The sequence below is a fragment of the Arvicola amphibius genome, chromosome 6 (assembly GCF_903992535.2).
Source record: "Arvicola amphibius chromosome 6, mArvAmp1.2, whole genome shotgun sequence".
NCBI classification, from domain to species: domain Eukaryota; kingdom Metazoa; phylum Chordata; class Mammalia; order Rodentia; family Cricetidae; genus Arvicola; species Arvicola amphibius.
Window position 1 is genome coordinate 93,523,207 of NC_052052.2, and position 20,015 is coordinate 93,543,221.

Sequence of the window (20,015 nt, forward strand, 5' to 3'; positions counted from 1 at the left end):
AAACTTAGATCCCAATCATGGGCAAATATGTTTATGGTTTAATGAGTGACTTTTTACAGAATAATTACTGGAGTTTTTTTTTTTTAAGATTTGTGTAAAATAGAAAAGGATAATTTCATATGGCTTGACATCTTAAAGGAATCCCTGCCTGACTCTGGAGACAAACACGATTGTGTCCCTCCTCTATCCCAGCTTTAATTAGAATATAGCGAGGGGCTGGTGAACTTGCCCGGTCACTGGAGTGAGTGCCTGCTACACCAGCATGAGGACCTGAGTGTGATCCTCACAGGCAGATCTCGCTGGCCAGCCAGTCTAGTTCGTCCACGGTGGGCTGTGGGTCACTGAGAGACCGTGTCACAAAACACATGGTGGGAAGCAGTAGAAGACGCCTATGTCACCTCCAAACACATGCATCTGCATGTACATGCTCCCGTATGCCCTACCACGCACGTACAACACAGTGAACAGTATTGGCGTTTTACAGACTGAGTTTTGAGGGCACCGCTGCAGAATCTTCCTATGTTCATTACAGAATGAACTCTTTGCATGTCTCCTTGTCAGTTCTGTTAAAGAGGTTGAAAGCGATCCCGTTATGTTCTGAGTTCTGTGTTGTGGCAGAGAAAAGTAGTTTTAAAGTTCCCTAAAATGACAATTTCGCTGCTGAAATATTAAGGTGCCACTCGTCCCCTAAAAACACCACCATATAAGTTGATATTTATGTGCAAATCGCTGAAAATAGACTTGGAAAGGAAATGAGGCAAGTGGAGGGTTATTCACGAGTTGCTAACCGGCAAGTCTGTTGACCGCCGAGCTTGAGAGACCAGAATGGAGGGAGTCGGCTTGAGCATGGTTCACCGTGGAACACCTCTTTTCGTCAGCTCTGCCTGCTGCTCCGGGCATGACATTGATGCTTTCTCTTTGCCAACTGTGTTTCTACTTAAAATGTTTTCAGTGAGAGTTCAGAGTTCCTTCAGTAAACCACAGTGGACTTTCCTTTCCTCTCGAAACCTACATTCTTTTCCTGAGCCCTATTTTCCAAAGCCTGATCAGCACACTGGGGTGTACCTCGATGGTAGAGCACTTTCCTAGCATGCACCGGTCTGTGGGTTCCAGCCCCAGTACAGGACAGCACCCCACGTCTGGGCCGAAGACGAGGTGATGAAATGAGGCAGAGCCCAGGCTGTTGGCTGAGTGGACTGTCCTAAAGGACAGCAGTTGTGATACTCTGGCTCTCTCGTTGTACCTGGCGGGCTCCCGTGGAAAGTGTGAGTGGGCGAGATCCAGGGGAATCCATCAGCTCAGCTACCGGCCAGCCTACATAGCGGGAGACACTGCACATGAGTACCACGTAGTCACGCGTTCGTTAGGCAGCCTCCTGCCCCTCCTGAGTGCAGCCTCGTGAACACTGTGTTGAAAGGTGGCATCTAAACTGTGCTGAGAGCATATGCTTAGCCTGTATGACACCTTGGTCCCACCCCTTGTACCAAAAATGAAGGGGGAGAAAAGATAATCTTTTTCTGATCTGAGCCTGGAGTACCCTTCCAGTGTGACAGGAAAAGTTGGGCCGACAGACTAAGCTCCTGTCACCTTTCAGAGACACTGGCCTGCTAACTGGAGCAGTTGTCTGGCTGTGTTTGTTTTCTGAAGCGCTTGTATTTTAGACAGGTGACCTTAAATCTGTGTGGCAATAAGGACCTGGATCATCTGATTCATCTTGTATTTGGGTCTTTCCATTAACTCAAATGGGTACCTATCTCACCTTGTTTCCTTAGCATTGTTGACTAGAGGTCACTTTGATAAAGTAGAAGGAGGTAATTAGCCAGCCTTACTGAGAACTTAAACATCCTAAATTATATTGAAAATCTCTTCTTACAGTCAGTAAACAGTTGTGCCTTTGCTCTGGTTCTGATTTCATGGGTGTCTTTAAGTTTGGAGTTTGCTGTTGTTGTTGTTTTGGTTTTTTTCTTGCTGTTAAGGACAAAACAGTTCCATTATGGGACCTTTATCACTAATTAATAATACCATCCATGATCATCACTTTTCATTACTATGACAGAATACCTGCGGGAAATAACCTAAAAAAAAGGAGGGGTTATTTGGGCTCATAGTTTCAGAAGTTATAAACACATGATGTTTTGGATCGTGGGGTAAGGCAGAATACCATAGTTGCAGAAGCATTTGGTAGAGAAAGCTGCTAGCCTCTTGCCTGCCAGGAAGCAAGGTTGGGGAGGAGACTGGAGGAGGAAGAGAACAAACAAGGTAGGGAGAGAGAGGAAAGGAGCCCTTGAAAGCCCTAATTAACCTTTCACCAAGTAGATCCAGACTCCTAGCTTCTATCCCCACCCAATAATGCCATTGGATTATGACTCCATCAATGGCTTAATCTACCCATTAGCTTAGAGCTCACCCAGTCCCATCAGCCCCCAGGAGCTCCACCAGCTGGGGATCAAGCCTTCCTGGGACATTTCACATCCAAAGCCCATAACCACTAACATACATAGACAAATGTGTGTGTGTGTGTGTGCGCGCGCGCGTGCGCGCGCGTGCATGCATGCATGGTAATTTCAGATTCAATCTGACTACAGTACCTTAGTATGTGTTTAATTCTATGATCAGTTTGTGATGTGCTCAGACTGAGTCACAGTTTTCTGATTATTATAGGTCCACATGGTCCCCTGCACCTGCTTTCTTTCTAGATGCTTTTAGATGCTTCTTTTTTCTGTATTTCTCATACCTCAAGCCCTGGCCTCTGCCATTCTGATTTCACTCAAGCTATTTGACTCTACATGTATCTATTTGTGCTCCTGAACATCAGATTCTATCTAAACATTCCAGACATCTCCCCTACTCAGTAGTTCTGGGACTATAATCATGTGCCATCCTGCCTGGCTTTATGCACTCAGGACGGAACCCAGAGCCTCATGCCTATTAAGCAAGCACTCTACCAACTGAGCTATAGCCTCGTTTTTGAAGCCAGGGTCTAGACATTCTTGGGATACAGATGAAAGAATAAAGCAGTCAAAAGATGTTTAATTCGCTCTGAGAAAATCTGCAACCTTGCTGGCAAAAATCTGCAACCTTGCTGGCCTTGCCAGCAAGGATATTTGGGCCTCTAAGACAATCCTGGGAAGTCAGGTGGAAGCTCCCATCTGCTTGTGAGCTTCAGAGAGGACTGCCCACCAAAATCCAAGAAGTTGCCCAGGATGGAGCCTGCAATGTTCAAACTAAATACAGGGCACAGTTGAAACCGAGCCCTCTTGTTCATTGTGTTGGATAATACCAGGTTTTGTTTTCCCCCACTGCGCCTCCTGAATTAGAATCCCTCATTATTCACGTTTGATGCCCTTTCTTCTTTGTGTCTGCAACAGAGAATTCTAATTTTAAAAATAATTCATTTTAAAGGCTAACATTTTCAACTTCTGATGTTCTTGTTTTAAGTTTCAAGCTCTAAGTTGAAGAACTCCCCAGTTCACTAAACTTAGAGAGTGGGGGGATCCCACCAATACGTCTGGGATGTCAACTCTGTTGAATGAAGATGTTTTCAGTATAGATTTCTCAAGCTGACTTCAAACTAATGAAGGAAGAAACTATAGTCTTGATTACTTCTACCCTTTCCAGGGTACCCTTGAGAGTTCTGGAAGAAAGAGACAGGGGCAGGGGCATTTGTACAATGTCAATCAACTGGGTAGAGAGGGACCTGTGGGAGACACAGATGGGGAATGGCCACACACAGAGAAGGTGGCAACATCTCTGAATGCCTCACCCTTATTCTGCACCTAGCAAGCAGGCCTGTGGTTCTTGTGCAGGAGAGGAGAAATGTTACATAGTCTGTTTTTGGTGTGTGTGTGTGTGTGTGTGTGTGTGTGTGTGTATGATTTGAATGCATGTGTGCATGCATGTATGCATGTGAGCATACATGCAGAAGGCAGAAACTGATATCTGATAATCTGGAGCTCATTGGCTGCCCCAGGAACCCCGTCTCTATCTATCTTTTGAGTGCTGAGACTACAGTGGGTTACTGTACCCATCTGGCTTTATGTGATTCTATAGATCCTAACTTGGATGGCAAGTACTCTATCCACCAAGCCATCCCCCAGCCTCTGAAACCTGGGAGTGGGCTGGTAAATAATTTTTAAAAGATTTATTTTTGTTTATGTGTATTTATGTATACCACATGAGTGCAGGAGGACAGAAGAGGGCATCAGGTATCTAAAAGCTGGAGTTCCGGCCCTTGTGATCCACCCTGCATGAGTAGAAAGAGCAGCCAAGGGCACCTGGAACTCTGGACCATCTCTCCAGGCCTCCTCTTACCACATACACACCTTTTAAAGGTAGTGTGATGGTTCATGAGAGGTAAGAAAATGGGAGGCTAGGAGAATCCCAGTGTTTACAGAGGAAAAGAGAACCAAGTCATTTGTCACTGACAGAGAACAGCTTCACACAACTTCAAAGAGAGTCAAACAGAAAAGTCAGGGCCAACGGCCAGTGAGAGAAAAGGAATAGCACCAAAGAGGAGCTGCTGCCCCAGCAACTCAGAGAACAGGTCAAGTGGGTCTCTGGGAAATTTGGAGCTTAATGTAAGAGATGGGAAGTGAAATGGAGTTTCTGACCTGTGGCTTTGGAGAAGACCATGAAGTGTCCACAAGAGACTGTGAACCACTCATCTGAGTGCCCTTGGTGGTACTCATAGGAGTGAGCAGGAGGGGCGCAGCTCCAGGAAGCATGAGCACGGGAGTCCTTGTGGATTCTGTCTCTTGACAGTCACATTGACAGTGTCCCCACCTGAAGACGCTTGTGCGTGCAGTTCCAACTCTTGCTTCTTCACTCCTGGGTGATTGGCTTTGCTCAGCTGGCTCTTGCAGTTTGTTCTCGCAGGATAATCACATTCTACATCACACGGGGCCCTGGGTGGTGGCTCTAACTGTTCGTGGAGGCCCTTGGGCTAATACACGCAGGAGTTCCGTCTCAGGTGCTCAGCACTCTGAGAGTAGCATGCACCCCACAGCCAATCTGCACCCGATTTGGGGATTTTTTTTGCTTCCTCTTTGAGAGCCCGGAATATGCTTTTCCCTATCACAGCCCACCCCACCCCTAATCCTGCCATCTAGCCCAGGCTTCCTGTTGGCCTGTGTTTCCTTCCCTCAGCCTGTTTGGGCTGTTCCTCACTGTGTATAGCCCAGGCTAATTATTAGTCAGAATTAGTCGTACCCTGGGTATGAGGTAAACACAGTGTTTCCTTTTCACAGTCTTTGGTTGCTGGTGTCTGGTATTTCTGTCTCCAAAGTCAAGTGCCACCCTGGGAGTTTAAAATGCTGCTCTCACAACTCTCTGTGAAGCTCCTGCACTTCCGTTCTGCAGTCCGTTAGACTCCATCGCTGTCCTCCCCTTTTCTGAGAGTTGTTTCATTATTGATGAGCATTAAATGTGTTTTTCTCCCCTCTAAAGTGAAAGCCAATCTGTGCTTAGGAGCCCAGTTCAGACATTCTTTGAAACTCCCCAAGAGCTTAACACAGGGCTTTGAACACAGTATGCATTTAATGACTCCTTGATGGTCACGGCTCGCATGTTGGTCTTTAACAGTCTGATGATGTCAGAAGACCACCTATGCTTGCTCACATATGTCCAGGGTAATCCCAGAATATAGCCTTTCTGGGCCGTGATCACGCTGTCCTCCTGGGCTGTGGAATTTGAGGCCTGTAGTCATGATCCGGAGTCATCCACAGAATTGGGATTGGTTTCCAGGCTTCAGGTCCATGAAACAGGTCGCCTGCATTGGGGAAGAGCATTTCCTGGGAATTGGTAGAACTGGATGAGCCTTGGGGCTTCCGTGACTGATGCTGTGACCCACCACAGTGTGTCTCGGTGTTACCTGTGAAATGAGGGAGGATAGGGAGCATGAGGTGGGGACCCACTGGCAGAAGCAGGTCGCTGGATCAGAGCTTGTCCCAGCTTCACTCTCCTTCCTGTCCATCATGCCCGCCCACCAGTCTCTCCTGCTGCCTTCATGTCCTGCATGATGCCCCAGGCGACTGTGCAAGCCTCATAAACCCGTCCTACTCGAGTTGTTCCCGTAAGGTGTTTAAGTCACGGTGACCTAAACTGTAACTAATACATGTTCTTTAATATTGATAGACTCTTTTAGGGAGCTAATGACTTCCCGCATTTGAGCTTGGCAGGATTGATTTTCCAAGTGTTCTTCCTTCTGACTAACATTAAAAAACGTTTCATATGTGATTTTAACATTTTTTATATTATTTATTTTGTGTGTATATTATGATAAAGAGTGGATTGAGGTGCCACAGTACCCAAATAGAAGTCAGAGGACAACTTACAGTTCTTTCTTCTACAGTGTGAACCTGGGGATCCCTCTCAGGTCATCTGTCAGGCTTGGTGGCAAGCACCTTTACCCACTGAGCCATCCTGCTTCATATGGGACTTTTACTAGAATATACAGGCTACCAACAAGGGGGGAAACTACAAAAATATATGCAAATATGAGACTAGGTCAGAGACTTAAGTGTGAAAATACTTGGTATTTTTTTTTTAAAAGGTACTGGAGAAAGTAACAGTTACTAAAACGGCATGTTTTATGAGAACTATAAAGGATTGGTGATTGGAACGAGCTCATTAAATTGACCTTTATGCTTTCTCCTCCTTCTGGAGGCTCCACTAATCCTGGGCCTCCCACTGTGGAGGTCAGCATCTTCAGTGCCCACTGTTGGAAGAGGCTGCACTGTTAATCCTTTGCTGAAGGGAAAGGATGGTAAATTCCCAATTATAAATGCAGAAAAGCCATTGAAGGGGGACTTCTCTCATTATCTTGCTTTGTTTCCTGTTGAGGGCTGCTAGAGCACCTGAGCTTCAAAGGCAGCTGTTGAGGTTGAGACAGGATATCAGATATCACAAGACCAGAAACGTGTCCATGGAAAAGTGAGCTTACATATCAAATTGTATGCTTGGTTTTAAAAGGGACGGCATCATTAAGTAGTCTCAGAGCACAGTCAGCTTTGTCTTAGAACTTCAACTTAAGTCCAAACGCCCATCTTACCCTTAGCTCCAGCCAGCCCAGGAGCAGCCCGAGAAGCAATATCTGCTACCTGTGATGTGTCCCCTGCAATTATGGCTAGGCACTAAAATGAGCAGAGATCCCCTTTATTGCCCCTTTGCTCAGCCTGAGTCAGCAGCATAGAGTCTGTAGTTTGCAGAACTGTGCCGTCAATGGCCTCATGCAGGGATGCCTGTGTTTCCGAGCATTGGAAACAGTGTGTGGGTTGCTTGCGGCATCTTTGTACTATGTGAAATGTCTGGAACAGGCAAATCTACCACCACACGAAGTTCTCAGGTGAGAGCCAGAGAAAGGAATCAAAGCAGAAATGGGTACAGAATGCTAAAAACGCTCTAAAAGGATATGGCAGTAGCTGCATGGCTTTGTAAACACACCAAGCCTTCTGAGTTGTGTGCTTTTGGTTAGTGGTATGGTCTGGGAGTTGTTTCTAAATAAAACTACTGAAAAAGAATGTTTAGGGGCTGTCAGGATGACTCAGTGGATAAAGGCATCTGGTGCCAAGCCTGATGATCTGAGTTCAATTCCCAAAACCCAGGTGATAGAAGAAAGCAATTACAAGTTCACAGGGTCACACACACACACACACACACACACACACACAAAATAAATTATGTATTTACATAAAAAACAAAAGGATGTTTAGGGGCACAGGAGATATGGTTCAGTAGGTGTAGTGTTTGGCATGAAAATATGAGGACCTGAGTTCAGGTCCCAAGCACCCACATAAAAACAACGTGCTCCAGTAACCCAAGTGCAGCAGAGGAAGACAAAGGAGCTGCTGGGGTGGGTGGTCAGCCAACCTAGCTGAACTGATGAGCTAGCTCCAGGTTCAGGGAAAGACTGTCTCTCAAAAAAAGATGCATAGACCAAGACGTCCAGCATCAACCTCTGGCTTACATACATGTACACATGTATACACACAAACACATGCATACACACAGACACATGCAGGCATACACACACACACACACAAGCAAAATTGATTTCTTTTTGAAAATAAACTCAGAGTTTGAAATTAGTGTATATTTGGTATGAGATTTTTCTCAATATTGATTTTTGTCTGCCTTTTTCTTGGGACAAGGTATATCTACTTATGACAACTTTTAAAGGATTATAGAATTTATGAAAAGAAATTTTCAAATGTATAGAAGAAAAGCTATAGCCAATGCATATAGCATGTTTTGTATTTTGTTTACATTTATCCATTTTTTATTTCATAAAGTAATGGTAAATCATTGGCCATTTCCCAAATTTCTGGGAATTAACAGTACTAATTAATCCTGGTTAATAATTACAAGAGGAAGTAGGAAGCTTGGAGACCATTCATGAGCTGTGTCATGGGAGAGGGCCATTGCTGTTGGGCTGTGATTCTTATTGCGCTGGCTTTTGTTGCAGACCTCTTTTGTCCTGCTTCATGTCGCCCCTGCCTCCATCTTTAGCCATTAGTTTGAGAAGATGCTGAACTGTAAGCAGAGGTCAAGGACAGAAGGAGAACCTTGGGGGGGGGGGGGGGAGTTGTATCAGCTCTCCTGGAGAGGTGGTAATAAATTATCTTCCAACAGCAAACCAAAGGAGCAGTTACCCAGCCCAGCCTGGAGAAGCCCTGAGTTTTAGGGCCCCTTCAGGAGCTTGCCTTACCCACAAACAGCTGCGTCCCTGAGGACTGCCAAGAGCTGCCTGAATGGAGTCCCCTCCCTTCCCCCTCCCCTTAGTCAACCCTCCACTCTGATAGATTCTAGCTGGCACTTCCCGAGTCCAGGCAGGGCAGGATTGCTGACAGCTGCGAGATCTCCGGTGAGGGTCTACGGTCCCTCTCCACCCCCTTCCATGCAGGAGCTTCAGTAGCCGGTCTTGTCACCGTCTCATTTGGGAGTCACAGCTGCTCCGACTAATGTAATGGCAATGCTGTGCCCAGAAGTGTCTCCCAACAGCTGGGGATTTTCAACTTGAGGCTGCTCCCTGAAGTGAATTGAATTCTCTGATAAAAACTTGTTGTAGAAAGGACTGTAGCAGATAATCCCATCACTTCTGAACTGATCTGTGCGGACCCTAGACTTAGAATTTAAATAATGTCAACCTTATCTCAGCGCGAATACCTGTCCACACTCGTCCACAGCGAGGAATTTGGGCTTTCGGAGCAGCAGATCTCTCCACACCTGGGCTGGGTGTCTGTGGGTGATTTTGTCTGACCTTTTCCTGAAAACATATGAGTGGATACAATTCCTGAAAAGTAAGTGTTGTACTTCGGGAAAGGGGATAATGAAGATCAAAACAACCCCGAAGTGGCACTTTTCAGCCTTGATTGGATCTAATCTGTCTTTCTTTTTTCATCCGTTAATTAAAATAAGTTTTTTTTTTAATGCCTCTGTTGGCCTTTCTTCTTCCAAACTTGCCCACTCCATCTTCTTCCTCCGTGTCTGTTTCTGAACCTAATATTGTGGAGCGCAAGCTACAAGTCCTGGGTGCCTTCCCAGTGTGTGTGGGGGGGGTGGGGATTCCTCTCTCGGTATTTTCTGCTAGGGAAGCCTGTATGCTTTTCAGCAAAGGAAGACAGAGCGGGATGGATAGAAGCCAGTGATGGAAAGAGAACTAAAATTCCCCAACGGCCCTAGCCTGTGTGAGTTAAGATAGGCATGATAAAGCGGGCCACGTGACGAGAAACACATGAAGAAGTCGTAAGGCTGGCACTGCCACTGTACCCACAGGACTCACAGGAAATAAACCTATGCATCCTCCAGTCCCATCTTCTTGCTGCATAAACCTGCTCCCAGGTGCAACACCACAGGACTCTGGTCCTCCTAGAGTGTGTCCCCCAGTCACACAAGTGCCTCAGCTCTTGTCTGCAGAGAAGACAGCTTCGACTTGTGCCTCCTCCAGGTGCTGTTCAGCAAAAACCTACCTCTGAATGAACCAAGACTTTGTACACAGGTTAATAGAAACATACATGAAGTAGCTTGGGCAGCTTCAACACTGTGACTGCTGCTGATATTTTTCCACACACTTGACTTGGCAAAATTGAAAACATGGGAACAAGTTTGATTTTGTGCCAGCTGGTTCACACTCTAAATTGGTATTAGAAGGAAGGTGTTTGTCACCATGGAAAAGTCAATATGAACTATCCCATTGAAATGGCTGCACACACTGGAGCCTGAGGCCTCATATGTGCGCTAGCATCTGGGTGTGTTCCTAAGAACTCAGATGAGCCTTTGCTGGCACCCTCTGGGTCTGTGTTCTTATCTCTAGGTTGAGGATGTTGGAACAGTCACTAAAGCTGTTTCCGACTCTGATTTTTTTTTTATGGTGAGAAAGAGCCCTCAGAGCACCTATAGGTCAGCCCTAGGTTCTGTTTCCCACAAGCCTCCCTTCTGTCCAAGCCTCCTGTATCAGTGCTGGCGTTCATTTTCCTTTGCAACAGAACAAGGACCTCAAGCTGTTCCATATTCCATTCTATTAGATCACAGGCTTTGAATAGAGCCCTTCCTTTAATGCAGATACTGTCCTGAACACATTTGGATCTGTAAAGTGTACCTTCTATAGCCTTGTGAATTATTGTCATCTTCTCTGAAATGGTGGCCTAAATGTCTTAATCACACCGAGACTATGGTGGCCTTAGAATCTCCTGACTAGAATCTGCTTAGGAAACATGCTCTGAGCTCTTCTATGATCTGTACCCCCAATCTTTGCTTAAGCACAGAGCCATATCTTAGTGCATTTTGGTTTGGGTTGGGTTTTTGATTTGGTGTGCATGCCTGTGTGTAGGCGTGTCTACAGGTGTGTGTGTGTGAGTATACGTGTTGGGATTCATGTATGGTGGAAGCCAAGACTTGATGTCTGCTCTCTTCCTCAGTCACTCCTCTTTAATTACTGAGGCAGGGTCTCTGGCTGAAACCAGCTAGTCAGCTAGCCTAGCTAACCAGCTTGCTGCAAAAACCTGTGTCTCGCCTCTGAGAACCTGGATTACATGCACGTCAGTTCCTATACTCAGGCTTGTGTGGAAAGTGTTTGAGCCACTAAATCGTCGCCTCAGCCCAGGAAATGTGGAGCGTTGTCTGTTTGTTGAGTTATCAAAGATCTGAGGTAGAGCATTGGCTAACTTAGCTCCCTGTCTCCTGTCTTATTGCCCTTCACTTTATAGACCAGAAATTGAGAATCGGAGAGGCTAAATGACATACACAAAGGCTGAGGAGTGGCAGGTGGGATAAAGGAGAGAACATTCTAGGTATCTGACCCCCATCTTCAGCATTACACTGCATTGCCCAGAAACTCAAACAAAATTATTTTACTTTTTAAACATTTATTTGTATTCATGTATTGTTTTATCCGAATGTTTGTGTGTGCGCTACATGTGTGCAATGCCTGTGGAGCCAGAGAGGGCGTTGGAACCTTTGTGGCTGGAGTTAGACATAGCTGTGAGCCACCATGGAAGAAGAGCAACCTTAATTGTTGAGCCATCTCTTCATCCCATGTCTACCTCAAACAAGGCTGTAAAAAAAAATTCCACAGTTATGTTTTGTAATGGCCAAAGTTTAGTCTTGACTATCAGTCCTTTTAGTCTCCCCAGGGGGAGTTTTAGGACCTGAGATATGTCATGTGACGTCATTGTGTGTTTTTACCTTCAAGATTGTGAGCTGGCCTTCTGCAGAGCGTGCAGCCACCCGGAAGCAGGCACTTTAACTCTTTTGACTCTCTAGCTGTCTGTTAGATGAGGCTTTCACTAAATTTGAGTAATACATTTTATGTTAATGTGACAGGCACAATCTAAATTTTGACAAAGTGTCCCTAGCTTCACCGACTGTTTGGAAACCAAGAGTCTTAAGGAACCGTGTTATCATAGTCTGAAAGTTGGGGGCTAAGGTCTTACACTATGTTGTTAATGCAGCTTTACCATCAGTAAACACATGCAGCCTTGCCCATGCTCAGTGTCGTTAATGAGGTGAGTGGATATAGCTTCCCGCTTTCCTGAGCTTGGGTTGGGAGGAGTAGAATGACCAGGTTGTTAGAGCATGTGTGTGTTACTGCATACTAAACATGCTCTCACACACTGCAGATGAAACACATCGCAGCCATCACTCAGGAGACCCGCAGTTATCACAGGTGGGCCACAAGTCACCTCCATCAGCATTGTCTACGTCCTGGAATGTCCTGACACGAGCCTATGGAGTCAGGAGCTGCGGTCCCACGTAGTCTCTAAGTTGGTTGTGCACCAAGCTTGCGCAGCATTGACTAACCAGCTTCCGATTTGTTCTCCACGGTTTCCGAGAGGATGGGTTACTTTCCTAGAGCTACGAAACTCAAGACGGCTCATTTTGTCTGTGTAATGGATTGAAAGATTTCCAGAGCTAGTGAATGGCATCACTGGGTGAATATGAGGGGACTTTCCAGAAACGATTAATAGATGTGGCAGTAACTGAAGGGGAAAGACACATCTGGAGAGTGAGCAGCACCATCGAATGACCTGGTAGCCCAGGAAGAATAAAGTGTGGACAAAGCCAGAGGCGTGCCCACGTGTCCCACCCACACCCTCCTGATCTGATGCCCACATGTTCCTGCCACTGTGTTCTGTAAAGCTCATGGGACCAGGTAGCCATGAGCCAAGCCTACTGAAATCATGAGCCAAAATAAATATCTCCTTCAACAAGTTGTATCTGTTAGGTAGTAACCCCTTATGGCTGAGAACGGGTGTCCTCCACTATTCCTCCCCCTCCCCCCAGAGTTATCCTGATGTTTCCACTTCCTCTTCCTCCTGTCTAAGTCAGTTGTTCCTTGATTTTATGGCTGGAGGTAATTTACAGTCTTAACAATATCTACAGTCCTTATTTGCAGCGAATACCCTTTTGCATATGAATGTTTGGGAGGGGAAAAAATAAGACCATTAGTAACATATAATATAACTTTTTTGCTAGCATTTACCCACAAAAGGGGCATTCACTTTGATTTTCTTCCTTTTTATTCTAAGCAGGAAGTAGTATAAAGGTTTGTTGGGTTTTTTTTTAACAACAACAAAATAATTAACTGAGAATTAAACTTTTGCTAATGTCCCTATTTCTTCCTGAAAGTACTTTCATTATAGTCTATCTACCTGATGAATTTCAGTTATCTTAAGAATAGTTTAACACTGCCAAATCTTGATAGTTAAAGTCCTGCTGGAATTACATGGATTTGTGTTTTTCATCTCTAGTTTTCTGATAAGCTAAGAGAAGCAGACTTAGTTAATTGGCAGTCTTCCCTCTGCACTTGGCAGGTGTGCTTGCTTACACCAGAGCCGAGCTGCACTCTCAGGATGTACCTGGGAAATCAAGATAAGCCGATGGGCCATTTCCCTCCTCAGCTGCTGTCCTGTGGTCTGGTTTTCCCGGGCATGACCCAGCCCTGCTGTATTTCACCTGGAACTGTGAAAACTACAAAGTAGCCTGAATATGTAAAGCAGAGTCTCCCTTCAGCCAAAAATCTGTGGCACCCTGATGCTGCCTGCCTCTCCAAAGTCTCCTGTGTTCCCTGGAATTGTTTAGCCCACTGGTTCCTATGGATGCCTGGTTCATAGAGCAAACTGAAGGGGGAAGCAGCTTTGCCTTTGAATCCCTGTCCACACAGCCTGCAAGCAAGGCCTGGAAGGGGATGATGTCATTGCTCAAGGGTGCAGTTAGCAGTGCTGAAGCCCAGACTTCCTTAGACGCAAGAGTTCACTAATGCCGCCAGTTCCATGACCAGTGTAAAAAGAGTGGGCCAAACAGGGGAACTTCCTTGGCCACTCAGAGAAAGAGACACTGATGGGGGTCTCATGTGAGATAAGAGTCGGAGGGCCTTAGCTGTCGTGTGGACATCCTGAACCACATTCTGGGGTCCATTGCTTTGCAAAGAGTCTCTGCAGAGAGCCCTTTCCTGCCCACTCTCAGTAATGCTCAAAAGTTACTGCAGAGGGGTGGAGGATGAGCCAAGCCAGAGTCTAATAAGTTCTTGTTGAACACACACTTGTCCAAGCTCCTGTTTCCTCTACAGGTCCGATTAGCTACTTAAATACTTTGCTAGTTTACTAGTTGAGAACCTAGGTTCTAGGCCAGCCATACAAGCTGAAATTCTGGTTCTTCGTTTACTGACTGTGACTTTTACTAAACCTCTCTCAGTGCATCTCGTCATCTATGAAGTGATGTGGCAGAAGGCACCATTGCAGAGGCGCAGCGTCCTGGCGGCCTGCACTTATGTAAAGGGATGCTCCGTGTCCATGCAGTTTTCTTTGTGACTAAAACCTGGTCCTATTCAGAAGAAAATTTAGCCTGAAACTTACTATGTAGACCATGCTGGCCTGTGTGGGTCTCATCTACGTACAGAGTTCTAGGCTAGCCTCAAACCAGGCATAAGGTTGTACATGCCTTTAATCCTAGCTGAGGCAGGTGGATCTCTGTAGATTCAAGGCCAGTCTGGTCTACACAGAGAGTTCCAGGTCAGCTAGGGCTACATAAAACCTTTCTCAAAAACAAAACCAGGATCACCTAGAACTTGCTCCCTTCCTCCTGATTGCTCTGTACCACCATGCCCAGCACTTTTCCCTTTAAAAAACATTAAAATCATAGTACTTACTCAGCTGTTTCCACTTCATGTAAGAGACTTGCAGTTGAGTTATGAGAATTGTAAAATAATGTCAGCCACTTACCAGTTTACTCCAGACACAAATGTTCTTGCTGTGACGACAGATGATCCAGATCCAAAGAGCCACACCTTAACCAATTCTCTTCCCTCCTCTTCTCTCGCCCCACGGGAAGAATTCCCTGACCAGAAGTGCACCCCTCCCCAACGACTCCCAGGCACGGAGCGGGGCTCGGTTTCACACATCCTATGACAAGAGATACGTCATCAAGACCATTACCAGCGAGGACGTGGCAGAGATGCATAACATTCTCAAGAAGTACCATCAGGTAAATGACCCCTTCCTTGTCTTATTGAATCTTAGGAACAGGTTTACATTCATGCTGAAGGGTCGTCAAGGCCCAGCTTCTAAACTTAGCCAGTGTAAATGGGACCACATTTGACATGAGAGCCTTCTTAGCCTGGTGTTCCAGAATGACTGGCCTGATTACTGACCCTTAACATGAGAATGCTCATGCTCACATTTACATAATCGTAATCTAAATTATTTAAAATAAATTTAATCCAATGGTGCTTTCAGTGATCACTATGGTAAAAATCACTTCCCTAAAGATCTGGCGGCTTTTCGGAAGAGTCCCTCCGTGCCAGGAGTCGGGCGCTTCCCTCCGAGTCTGTGTCTCTTCACACTACTGGCCCTCTGTGCCACGAGTTAGATGGAACCCCACGTCTGTCTGTTTACACCACCGAGTCCTCCCTACGCCGCTCTCACTCTGGCTCTTCCTGTCCAGGGCCCACCTTTTGCCTGGTTGGACAATGTAGAAAATTCTCCAATTTTAGAGTTGTGCTGGTAACTTCCTGTGCCAGTTCATCCCCAACAACTCTCATTTTGTAGTCACCCTGGGGGTAGAAAGAGCTGCCTTGGGGCTGTGTTCTCTCCCTGCTGAAATAATCCCTAGTTCTGCATGCCGGAGCACAGATCCTCAGGTCCAGCAGGATCCATAACAGACGTACTATGAAATAGGAAGAACATCAAGTCCAGAAGTCAGACAGTCCTCAGTTTAAACCCCAGCTCAGGGACCTCCTTACCATGTGACTTCTAGATTTGGGGACCTGTCTTCTCCCTTATACAGTGAAAATATTAATACCTCCCAAGTCCTGAAAATTAAATAAGAAAACACGATATATCAAGTGCAGAGCAGAGTAGCTGGCACATTCCATGCTCAGCATATGAGAAAGTAGTGGCAGTGATGGTTGTCATGTGACCGTGACGTTAATGCCTGCCGTGTCACAGTAGCCAATAATAGTAAGTCATCCTGAGAAATTGTAGTCTCACTGCACAAATGTCCCTGCCATTGCAGTAATTATCCTCAAAAGTAGTGTTTAAAACACGTGTATGTGCTGGGTGGTGGTGAGGCACACCTTTAATTCCAACATTCAACACCCAGGAGGCAGAGGCAGGTGGATCTCTGAATTCAAGGCCAGCCTGGTCTATAGAGCAAGTTACAGGACAGCCAGGGCTACACAGAGAAACCCTGCCTCAAAAACACAAACTAATCCACATGTATGCATGCACTCATGGACACACACACACACACACATACACACACAATTGCCTTTGCGTCTGTCTCAGTCTGCGTGGCTATATTAACACAAACTGAATGAATGACTTAGGTGTGGAGATTTTTATCTTGTAGTTCTAGAGGCTGGGAATTTGAGATCAGGGAACCAACATGGTGGAGGGCAGGAGAGGACTCTGCTTCTGCTGGTGTTGTCTCTGTCGCCTCACTTGAGGGAGGGGGAAACTCTGCTGCCTTCTAGTAAGTACATGGATCACATGCTGAGGAGCCCATCCACAGACCCATTTACCAGACAATGGTGATTAGAGTTTTCAACGTTTTATTTGTGTGTGTGTGTGCACGCACAAGTGTGGGTGCATGTGTGAGCGAGTGTGCATGTAAGTGTGCCAAGTGAGTGTAGGTGCCTGTGGAGGCAAAAAAGACATCAGAACCACCCCCACCCCCTCCAGAGCTGGAGTTACAGGTTATCGGGCTTCCTGATCCTGGATGCTGGGCACCAACTCTAGTCTTCTGGAAGAGCAGTAAGCACCCGTAAGAGCTAAGCCATTGTTCTAGCTTGTGATTAGGATATAAAACTATGACTGTTGAGGGAACACAAATATTTAGCTTTTACCTTGCTTTTACGTAAACACCTTTAAATTCCCCTCAGCAGTAAAGACCGGCTATCACAGACACTGTTCCAAGTAAAGCTGTGAGCCCTGGCTGCATTAGACTAGGATTTACAGAGAGTTTAGGCGTATTTGTCAAGCATCAGCCTCTGGGACTGTGTGTTTTTAAGGCAGCTCTCACGTGTTTGTGAGCTTTGAAATGACTTGTTTAAAGTGTTACCTTTGGTCGTGCTCTGTGCCCTACCTAATGTGGTGGACCGTGTCTTAGCAATTGTCTTCCAGACGCTGCAGATGTAATCGATCGCATTTCACTTGCAGTGAAGTCTGTAAACCTTTGCATTGCATTTTGTTTCTGGAAACCTGTGACTGCCTCTAATGTGTTTTCTGAAAGCATTAGTCTGCCTTTAAGTTCATTTAACATCTAATACATCTTTGATAACAGCAATTGCTTTTGAAATTTGTTCTGCCACGCTTACACTACTGCCTATTATTAAAGAACTTTTGAAGGGCCGGCTAATCCCTGTGAGGGTAAAGACACTGACTTTGAACCGCCTGAATTCCAGCTCATCACCGCTTCATGTGCTTCCCCTTTCTGGGATTGGATGTCACAGCCGTGCATCCTTCTTATGCTTCACTTATCTTGGAACCACTCAAAGCAAAGTGGTGTCTTGTGACGGTAAGAATATATTCTGATAAATGGCAAAGATGCCTTCTTGACAAGCCTGGGCTCAGAGTGAATCCTTCAGCATTACAGAAGTCACAGATGGAGCCGTGTTCTAGTTCCAAGTCTGAAGCTGTGAGAAACACCTAATCAGCAGCAAGTTAGGGGAGGAAAGTGTTTGTCTTCTAGCTTCCCAAGGAACAGCTAAGACAGGGACTCAAAGCAGCTAGTCACATAATATCCACAGTCAAGACCAGAGGGAAATAAATGCATGCTTGCTGTTGCTCCCTCAGCCGGCCCTTCTCCTTCTGCAGCTCAGAGCCTCCTCCCTAGAGAATGGTCCTGCCCACAGTGAGCTAAGTCAATCAAGACAATCCCCCCATAGAGATGACCACAGACCGATCTCATTCCTTATTGAAATTCTCTCTTTCCGGGTGACTTCAGGTTATGTTGAGTTGATAATAAAACTAACCAACACGAGGTGTTTTTCCTGATGTAACTCCAGGGTTCTGTATGCATGCTGGACACCAAGACGTTGCCGACACACTCTGGGATCACTCACAGTACTAAGATTTTTTTTTTTCTTTTTGTCCCACAACTACAAGACTGTTGGTTTTTTTTTTTTTTTTGTATGCCCTTTATTCAGGAGAGTCACACTTAGTCAACATCTGTGTTTTCTTCCCATATTACAAACTGTATGCTTTAGATAAAACTTAAAGCATCTCGTCACTGGGATCCACCACTGTTGAACAGTTTACTTACAGGACACTAAATCGGAGTCAGATGGCATAGACCTTTGCTATCTGTTGCTGTTTATGCAATCTGCGTCCTCACATCGCTCACCAGTGCTCCATTTCATTAACTCGTTCAGTTGGGCACTTATCCATGACCACGTTCCAGAAAAGATTCGGAGTCGCCTTCAGAGAAATAAAGACGAATTAAAAAAAAAAAAAACGGAAGGGTGGATAAAAAGGAAAGACTCTAATTGCAACCTGAAATCAGCCTAAAACTTATTATTTGGTCTTCAGAGCATTTTAGGAGAACACTTGCTACCTTGAGGGCCACCTCTTTGAGCTGAGCTGCCCGGTAGCCGGAGGGCATTGTACTGGCTGGTTTTGTGTGTCAACTGGCCCAAGCTAAAGTCATTAGAGAGGAAGGCGCCTCGATTGAGGAAATGTCTCCATGAGATCCAGCTGTAAGGTATTTTCTCAATTAGTGATCAACTGGGGAGGACCCAGCTCGTTCTGGGTGTGGCCATCCCTGGGTTGGTGGTCCTGGGGTCTATAAGAAAGCAGACTGATTAAGCCACGTACAGCAAGCCAGTAAACAGCTCTCCTCCATGACCTCTGCATCAGCTCTTGCCTCCAGGTTCCTACCCTGCTTGAATTCTTGTCCTGATTTCCTTCAATGATGAACAGTAATCTGGAAGCCAAGGCCAAATAAACCCTTTCCTTCCCAACTTGCTTTTGGATTGTGGTGTTTTCTTCGCAGCAATAGAAACCCTAACTAAGACAAGGCATTTTCTCACTTGATTAGAGAAACAAAAAAAATCCCTCCTTTTATATAACTCTAGCTTGTGTCAACATAACTCTAGTTTATGTGGAATAAAACTAGCCAGGACAATTGTTAACTTGACACACAAACACAACACTGTTAGACATAGCCTTTCCTTTCTTGTTCTTCCCCAAGATTACACATTAATGTCAACATTACAACATAACATTTTTACAAACTGTAAAAGTCCCACCATTTCACAAATTCAGTCTCTCAGCTGTGGACTCCTGTAAAATAAAAAATACATTGGATACTTTCTTACTCCAAGACAGAAGAACCAGCGCATAGTAACAATCAACTCAGAATGAAACCAAACCCCAAAGTGTGAATAATTCAGTACCCAATGTCTGGGGCTCACTCACAGTCTTCTCTAGGGCTTGGATCCTTCTCAGCTTTGCCATCCGCAGCACCCACAACTTGTCTTTTCCCAGCTGACTCCTCCCCACTGCTGCTGCTGTTCTTGGTGGTCATCCCATGGCACTGGCATCTCCAAAATGCCAGGGTCTTTTGCTGCAGCTGGACTGCATTTTTACCAGTGGTCTCTCATAGGTTCTCTTCATGGTGCCAAGTCAACATCTTTGCAAGACCCCTTCAGTCCTGTAACACCCCATTTTGTGTTACCCCTTGGTACAGTCACCACTGTACCTTACGCAAGTCGGACAAGGGCCTGGAGATTGAAAGAACACACAAACAGACCTGGGCCATTCGAAAGGAGATCAGCTGAATGCCGTTTATTTAGCCTTGGGGAAAATCTTATATACCCCACTCCTGCTCAAGGAATTCCACCCAGGCAGGTGGGAAATTACCATATCTAACTGCTGCACAAGGACTTCCACCTAGGCAGGTGGGAAATTACCATACCAACAATAGAGTCAACAATGCCCTACAGCAAATCACCAGGCGGGGCAGAGGGAGCACAGGAACAAACAGAACGCTTAGTCATCTGACCAGAAACTGTCCTCAAGATG

The 20,015-nt window shown here is 45.6% G+C and overlaps 1 protein-coding gene across 2 annotated transcripts in view; it reads left to right on the plus strand.

Annotated features, from left to right (window-relative positions):
- Positions 1-20,015, plus strand: part of Pip4k2a (phosphatidylinositol-5-phosphate 4-kinase type 2 alpha) — a 164,480-nt gene that overhangs the window by 103,841 nt on the left and 40,624 nt on the right. For both annotated transcript variants that reach the window (XM_038333403.1, XM_038333404.1), the window contains exon 4: positions 14,824-14,976. In XM_038333403.1, coding sequence (XP_038189331.1) covers positions 14,824-14,976 — 153 coding nt within the window. The remainder of the gene's footprint in view (positions 1-14,823; positions 14,977-20,015) is intronic.